The following is a 9,045-nucleotide window of genomic DNA, read 5'->3' on the forward strand; positions in this document are numbered from 1 at the left end:
ATTCAGTTATAATAAAAATTTATATTGTATTAAAAAAATAACCCAGATAAATAATATGTACGTATTAACTTTAAGGTGGACATTAAAATATTTAGCTCAATGAATAGCTTTTAGAAATAGCATATCTATTCAGTTATAATAAAAATTTATATTGTATTAAAAAAATAACCCAGATAAATAATATGTACATATTAACTTTAAGGTGGACATTAAAATATTTAGCTCAATGAATAGCTTTTAGAAATAGCATATCATCTTTATTTCAACTCTATAGACAGCCTCCACTGTGTAATAAAAGAAAAACTAGGTATTTCGTTAAGGAGAGGTTCTCAATTAAGAAGAAAATAGGTCCTCATTTGTCTCAGTTTGGGCAGAGTCTGAATGGCGAGACAAGGAAAGATTTAAAGGACTACTTAAATTTTTTTGTTTTTAAAATTAGAAAGTGATAGTATATCATTGAAAGAAAGATTCTTAAGTTTACCTTTCTATGATACTATAATATTCATTATAATTTACATAATCCTTTTCTCAAGAAATCCAGAGACATAATGTATTAGTTAGTTGTGTAAGGTGTGTGTTTGTATAATTTGAGGAATGGAGACTCCAACCTCAAAGCAGACAAAAGCTTGTCCTCGATCTAACAGGAACCTATTCCATGGTAGAAATTCATTAGAATCTAGTAGCACTCTGTGGCTGGCTGGTTAGCTCACTTGGTTAGAGCATGGTCCTATAACACCAAGGTCCAGGTTTTGATCCTTGTACCAACCAGCCATCAAAAATTTTTTTAAAAAATGAAGAAAGAAATTATCTGGTAGCACTCTATCCTCTACTCTTGCTATGACCTTAAGAGCCATATACACTTCAATATTAAGATTATTTTAAGAATACTTCTTCATGCAAAAATTCTTCTAGTTCAGTTCTCCAGTGTATATTTAAGTCTCAATATAGGAGTATGGTATGCTTTTGAAATTTCTTAATAAGTAATGTAATTATGGTTTCTTTTGGGATTGTGAGTGACATAAAGCTGAACACCTTCCTTAATTCTTATATAGAGACTCTTCCACAGGTCCAATGGAGGTCTCTAACTTAACTAGGAATTTAGACCCACTGTGACAGTATGATCAGGTCTGAGCAGTAATGCAAGGTGTTCTGAGGTTGGTCCTTTAGGCAGTGTTAGACCAGGATTAATCTAGAGATGGGTCAGAAATACCAGGTTGTATGGACTCAGTTCAACTCCTCTGAGATTAGGTACTGCTCTCTGCCAGAGTTCTCTGTGGCTACCACGGCCACTGAATCTAGCCATGGCAATGAACAAAAATACCTGTTACGAGAGAGGGTGAAAGAACAGATAAAGACCAGAAGGGCCTCTATTGGCTGGGAGTGGGAATAGTGCTCATAACTAGAAAAGGATTAGAATTCTTCTTGCAGCAAAATAGAACAGAGGAATTTAATGGATATCTTTATGAATTCAATGGATATCTTTGAAGTTAGAGAATGAACAATAACCACCAATGTGGCCACCTGCAGCCCTTTTAAAATTGTGCATGTAATATCGTCATCATTGCATTTATTCACGAATGTCAGTGAAATTTCTAAAAGACAATCAAAAGTACCACAGGCTAGCTCTTGTTCTTTGGGTTGGTGTTCCTATAACATTGGTCTATTGACTTTGGCATTCTTTGAAATAAGCTAATTATACTATGTTCTCTTAAGTTCCTTTTATAACAGCAGAGGCATTCTCAAAGTTTTGCTCCTTAGAAATTTAGGAGAGTATTTCCATTTAGTGTCTACTGCATACCAGGATGTCCTCAGTGTCAGATACAGCTGAGAAGAAGGCAGACATTCTTGCACTCATGGACATTACCGTCAAAGTACTTTTTTCCCCCCAAAGCATTTGAGGAATTCATTTCTCTTAGATTTTGCATGTTCTTATAAAAATATAACTAATAAGGCACTTTTAAACCTCTAGGATTAAATACTCCAAGCTTAATTCTATGTGCAGTATATTGCTAAATAACTCTCCTTAAGACAAAATTCAGTTTTATAGTCTTGTACTCCTTGGTCAGATTTCTTTCAGATATTGTTATTTTTGTGACTTCTTTTTAGTTATTTTTAAATTTTCTCACTTAAATTATTAAGAAACTTTACAAAAGAAATTAAATTGTAAACTATCTTCCTGGGTTTTTTGTTTTCTTTTAGGTAACTAAGAAACTTTACAGGAGAAAAATTACGTCTTTGTTATCCCATATTTGTTGTTCCCTATTTTGTGGCTATAAATAGCATTTATTTTTTTAGAATGGTGTTTTAAATTTAGGCTTAGCAAGGAATCATTTCCTTTACATTGCATTATAACATTCAGAGAACATAAGTCTTTCCAGCTGGAAAGAGGTTCTATGGCTTGATACATTTTTTTTTTCATTATGATGATTCCAATGAAAAAAATGGAAATATGAAAAGTTTGAATTTATATGACCAAGACTCTAAGTTCCATCATCATCATAATTATCATTATTGTTATTGGTGACAATTAGTATGACAATTTTGAAGTTATCAGATATGAATTCATGCTAAAATTTTGTAGCCATTTATATTTTCTTCTTTTTAAGGTTACAATGTACATTCTTTATTTGATGAGCATTTCCTTATAGCTTATAATCTAGTAAATAGAACAAAATTTCCTTTATCTCACTTAAAAATTCATATTTTAAAACATAAGTATACCTCTAGTTGTAGCTACTGGAATTTGTTGAGTAAGTTTATTTTCACCTAAATTATATTTTTTAATTCTAATTTTTATAATTTTCAAGGTTTATTATATCCCCTGATAGTCCTTTCTTTTTTTTACTTTATAGCCCAAAGCTTTTTGCATAATGCTGATAGTGCTGCCCATTTCTACTCTACCTTCATCAGTTTGATCAAGTTAATATTTTTGCTCACTTAGGAATTTATATATATAAATTCACATGTTTTAGTTCACCTAGTAATTTACATTGATAGTAATCACATAATTACATATATAAACACTCAAATGTTAAGACAGTTTCTATTAGTGAAATGAAAATGGGTATTAAATTTCCTGAGTTTTCAAAACTAAAAAAATTAATATGAATTTTATTTCATTAAAGATAATGTAAAATGTACAGTTATATGAATTTCTTTGAATTCTGTGAGCTGTTTTAGCAGTTAGCATAGTTACTTTAAAGTCCTTCAAAATTAATTTCATAATAGTTTAAAGAACAGTTTTCAAATTAAAAGTATCTATAAATATAGTTATACATTTCATTCATAAAATGCTATTCTTTGAATGCCTATGCTGTTGTTAAGGTCTAGTTTGGGTTAAAATTATTTGAGAAAGATGAAATTAAATCTCTAATGTTTAAGAAAGAGATGGGTGGGATATTTATATGAACCTATTATTTCTCCTCCTAATATACAGTAAAATACCATCACTTTATAATGCATAATACTTTATTTATAAAAAGAAACATTTAAGTACTTTTAATAAAAGAGTTAAAATATATTGTATCAAATATGCCAATATATAGTACTCTATTATAGTATTATTATATTTGCTAAAGTTACTTTAATGTATATATAAATTATCTCAGTAATAAGAAAGTCTTAATTTTTATGGATTAGTAAAGTTGTGATTTTTTTCACATAACTCTCTTACCCCACCCTTTCTTTGATATAGTAACGATTTTTCCTAATATTTCAAACATGAATAAGTGAAATTTTACTGTATTTTCGAAGTTCTGTAAATTTGTATTTGGGCACTTAAATTTTTGACTTGGATACAAATACCTGTTACTTTTTCGCTATGGTCTCATAGGAAGGTGGTGGTGAACTTGATCTGAGTTTACTGCATGTAAGTAATATCTTAGTAAACGTCTGTCCAATGTAATCTCTACATTGAAACCACGCTGTAATGCTATTTCTTATGCAGTGGAGTTAAGTGTATTTCGGATGGGCCTGTCTGAGAGTCCATGGAATTTAAATATTTAAATACTGAAAGAACCTGGAATGAAATTATCTCACGTACTAGTATGTATTGGGATCCACACACAGACCTCCGCCTTACAAAGTTACAGTGATGTTACAGTGTGTTTACTTTGAAAGAAAACAATGCAGACATTTATTTTTACTTTCTTATTGTAGGCTCCCAGCAGTCTTATGGAGACCCTTGAACAGCATCTAAATACATTAGAAGGAAAGAAACCTGGAAACAAGTATGCATTAGTTGTATATTCTAAATAAGATGAAAAATACTAGAATCGTTCTTCATAAGAATGAGATGATACAACTTACACCACTACAGCTTTAGAGTATGCTTCACTATAATTCTTCTGGGTTCCTTCAGAACCCTTGCCCTTTGTATTAACTTACGACTTCATGTCGGCAAATGCAGCGAATTAGCAGATTGTACCTATGATGACTGAACCTGCTGATTTATCTTTTTGTCCTTAGAAGGAATTCACAATACACAGAAACAATTGCTCATGTTTAAAAATTGAAGCTGTTATCATTGGACATAAGTAAAAACAAGCACAATTTCACTAGCAGCCTTGAACACTATTATGTTACCAACCCTATTGTGAATAAAAGCAAAGACTTCAAGTATAGTACTCTGGACATCAGTCTCTCAACACTTGGATCATTAGGCATGGCATGCTGCTAACATTTTACTCAGAGATCTTTTCATATAGAGAGTAGCAGTCAAGCAATGATAAGTACAATTTTACTGGATTTTTTATACCTTTATGTTTAAGTACTAATATTTTTGACTATTTTTCCTCATTGCATGCAAAAATATCCAGCTTCCATTTTTTCCATCTCTCCAGCAGGTGTAAAACTTGTCCATTCATAAAACCCGGTGCTTTCCAGTCTTTGTGGCTTGTTTAGACTATAATTCTGCCGGTCTTGGATGCCTACCCTCCTTGACCTGCTTGTGTAAATCTTATGCATCCCGGGAGGGCCATCTCCAGTGCTACCTTCTTATGAAGCCTTCCTTAATCATGAGCTGCCCTGTATTTTGGCTTTTTTTTTTTTTTTTTTTTTTTTTGCCACATATGTGATTTAATTCATTTTCTGATTCTGAAGGTCACATACTATTTTATACTTCATTATCTCCACCTTATTGAAGGCCTGTAGGCTGATCATGGATTTAACCTATGATGAGCTATCAAAATGCAACTCCTTTCTGACTTTCTTCTCTTTGAGCATCCTCCCAGGATCTAGACTTGTGTCTTGATGTTACTTTTTTGCTGATTATTTCATTAGCTAAGTGTAGTATAGAAATTATTGCATGTTTTAAATTTTCAGTGATAAACAACAGTATAGGAGTCTTTAAGGCAATTATGACAGAGCTATTTGGAATAATGGATGTCAGAACCTCTCAGGGGACTATCAAGGTTGTTATCACAGTCCAGGGTCTGCCCCCCAGCTTCAGTGTGGCTGTGGATAATCAGACTTTTGACATGAGGGTACATCAAATCATAATAAGGGATGCCCACTTCCAGTTATTGCTGAGGCTACCCTTTATTAAGGTATCTGGGAAGCCAAATGAGTTGCCTGGGATTTAAATAAACTGAGGCAAGAAGCTGAGAAATGTCCTAGTCCTGTGGCAGAAGTACCTCTTTAGCTAAGGAAATAGACACATCCCCTAGATTTAGTATCTCCCTTGCACTCTTTTCCCCTCAGGGTCCCCCATATCCTGCACAGGGCCACATTCTTCCCTTGTTCTTTGTTAAATCTGCCAGTGCAGCAGCACCAGAGAAGCCTCCTTCCCTAGCTAGAGTGGGTCTCATTAGCCCCAACTTCAGATCTAAATTCGCCCCCTTGTGGCCACTGAAAGCTATTTTTGGAAAAATTAGCTGTGGACATTTAGTTACATTTCTAGAGAAGTGAAATTAAAACGCAATAAGCTTCCATTCTGAATTACCTTTTGCTTAGAATAATTTTTCTCTCTCCTCTGAAATCATTTTATGCTTGTCATATGTCTTTTCTGAATTGGCTGAGATCACATTTGAACCTGTCTTTTATTTTGCTTATTCCCTATTTTTAAAATAAATGAAATATAATAGTTAATTATTTTCTTCTTTGTATGTTTGTGCTTACCTGGGAACTTAAGTGAAGGGTGAGTACTACGCTGAGTGATTTTTTTGCATTTGGTATTTACTAAAAATGCAAAAAAACACTCCTAAGATTCGACACTTGGTATTTAGAACATTTAAAACTGATTTCTGTCCATTTTACACATCTGTGTTTTTCATTATGCTTTATTTTTGTCTCCCAAGTTGACTGGCATAAATGGTTTTACTTTCTTTTGGTCTTCTTGGATCAAGATTAACAATCTCTCTAAGGTGTTTGTACGTTCCTCTTAGATTTTAGAAATCAAAGATTTTTCATTTCTTTAATAAACAAAAAATTTCCCCGTGGTATATGGCAGAAGTGCCAAAAGACAATGTCATAAAGAAAATCGACTACTTACAAGCTACTCTAACCTCCAAGTCAAGTATATACATAAAATGAAGCATTTGCAAATGTCTGCTATGAAAAATATGTATGCTTTTCATATTTAGTGCCTATGTCTACTGATATTCATTTTTGAAATTGTATGCAGTACTGTATGATATACCTTTGTATACTGTCTGCTTCTACGATTCCACAGGATTAAAAAGAGAAATTTATTTTACTCTACATGTGGGTTTACTGAGTGTTGAGGGTGTTAAGTCTTTTGTGATTAAAATTATTTGGAAGATGTAGATAGGTTTTTCACGTCTGTATTTTTTTCTGGCTAGCATTTATAATCAAAACTATATAGGGATTATTGTTGTGAATCAAATAAGAAATAACAAAATTTCCTCTTTTGACAGATTACTATTAACATGTTGGAAGGAAACCTTGGCATTTGCTGTGTTCATAGTAAAAGCCCATGTATTTGTAGCATTTTACAGAATTTGGATTAGATGACTATATGGGTCATTCATTCTCTTCTCAAATTATCTGATTGCCTTATTTTTCCCAATACAGTTTACCATGTACTTCTCTCTAGATTAAATTATTAAAATAAGCATTGGTCCTTAATAAATATCATTGTCTATATAAAAAAGATCATAGAATTTTCTTTCATAAAGGGCAATGACTAACAGTGGGGGGGGGGATCAAGCGAGGAACACACAAGAAAAAGTAATGTATGTGTTGTGTAAGAGAGGAACAAATGTGCCAGGCTCTTCTGTTTTTTCGAGGGTTGGTCTGGGATGTGGAATGAGCACAGCTCTGGGCAGCAGACAGACTTGGACCAGAGTCTTGAGTCCATTGTTAAAGAATGGTGAGACTAACCTCTCTGAGCCTGGGAGCCCTCAGATGTTAATCAGTGATTAATGATGCTTTTTAAAGCTATGGCCCCATGGGAGCACCTTTTTTATTAAATCATGGCAAAGGCCAGATCTGCTCTGTGGGAACAGAGGTCACACCCCCTGACAGTTTAATATCACAAAAAATATTTTTTTAAGATTTCTGGTAAATTTATTAATTATAGAATGAATACACAAATGTGTTCTCATTTAAAATTGTGAACAACACAGAAAATGCCAGGTGCTATGTAAAGTATAGGATGTAAAAGAATGAACTTACAGAACTTAGCATCTAGTGAAGAAGACAGATAATTAAACAGGCAATTAAGATAAAATGTGGTAAGTGTGATAATAGCTCCACAGAGACAGCAGGAGATTTTTGTTTGCTTGCTTAATCCGTGGGATAACTAACTACAAGTATCATTTAGTAATGGTGCTCATGTGGGAGCTTGGCAAAATGATTCTTGTGCCAATTATGATTTTTCATACTTAGCTTTGAGTATGATATTCTTTAATAGCAGGCAGAGCAATTCTATCATTTTTACTATATCTTTATTTTTGCTATGGGGTAGAAGATATGTTATCAATTTTTATGTATTCATTTGGAAATATATTTCAAAAGTTTTTGCTTATTCTCAATTATCTTTTCTGTATTAGCACTTATTATTGTGTCAGTACCACTAAGAATTGGTTCATGAAAATTACTCGAGAGATAAACAAATTAAGTTAATTCATTCCTAGAAAGTGACCGTGTCAAATGGCTTCTATGTGTTCTTTGCAGAGTTCAGACTATTATCTTCTTGAATTTTTATTTAGATTTAATTATCTTTCTTTTCCATATGCAAAGGGACAAATGATGGGTGTGGAGAAGTTATTAGCCAAAAACTCATTAGGGAATTTTCAACCTTATGCTGTACTAGATTTTTAGGTTCCTAAGTAACTTGCCATAGATAGAACACTGTGAATCCATTTATTTCAGTAGACCCTTTGAAATGAGCAGTACGAGGGTAACTTCAAAAAGTTCATGGAAAGATTTGTATTATCTTTCAACTTTATTTTTTGAAATACCCTCGTATAGATAAGTGTATATTTACAATTACATAATATTACATAATGTATATTTACAATTATATTTATAGATAAATGTATATTTAACTCTTCAGTTAAATTTAGCCAAACTACACATAACCAAACTGTTACCCTTATGCTTCTATCTTTGTTATATAGCAGAAATCTCTGTGCACCCTTGTTTTACATTATTTATATTTGTTTTAAGTAAGGTCTAAATTTAAGCAATAAATGATAGACGTGTATTTGTAAATAAAGTTGAACTTAAAAGATACTGATCTGGCATATAATACTGCTAAATTTGCTACATCCAATAAAACAAAAATTCATAATACTGTACAAATTTCCAGTTACTAAATTTCTGCTAGTTTTGTTTAGTTACCGCTATGTGTGATATTTTCTCTGTAGATGAGTAGAAAGCCATCCCTGCCATCTGATAAGACCCTGAATATAGGCTGCTTATTGAAATGTACTTTTGTCTTCATTTTGTCTTGTTATTCATTTTTCCACCAACTCAGGCTAGTAAAATGTGAGCTGTTTAGGAAGTTGTTTCGGAAGCACTTTGCTAGAAATGATGTACAATAGTCAGTGCTACCAGTGACCTAACTAAAAAAAAAAAAAA

At 32.6% G+C, this 9,045-nt stretch overlaps 1 protein-coding gene across 1 annotated transcript in view; it reads left to right on the forward strand.

Moving 5' to 3' along the window:
• SNAP91 (synaptosomal-associated protein, 91kDa) overlaps positions 1 to 9,045 on the forward strand; it is an 80,976-nt gene that overhangs the window by 7,402 nt on the left and 64,529 nt on the right. Inside the window, exons 3-4 of the mRNA XM_008591763.1 lie at positions 4,159 to 4,229; positions 6,131 to 6,136. Coding sequence (XP_008589985.1) covers positions 4,159 to 4,229; positions 6,131 to 6,136 — 77 coding nt within the window. The remainder of the gene's footprint in view (positions 1 to 4,158; positions 4,230 to 6,130; positions 6,137 to 9,045) is intronic.

This window comes from Galeopterus variegatus, unplaced genomic scaffold, assembly GCF_000696425.1.
Source record: "Galeopterus variegatus unplaced genomic scaffold, G_variegatus-3.0.2 Scaffold7269, whole genome shotgun sequence".
Lineage (NCBI taxonomy): Eukaryota > Metazoa > Chordata > Mammalia > Dermoptera > Cynocephalidae > Galeopterus > Galeopterus variegatus.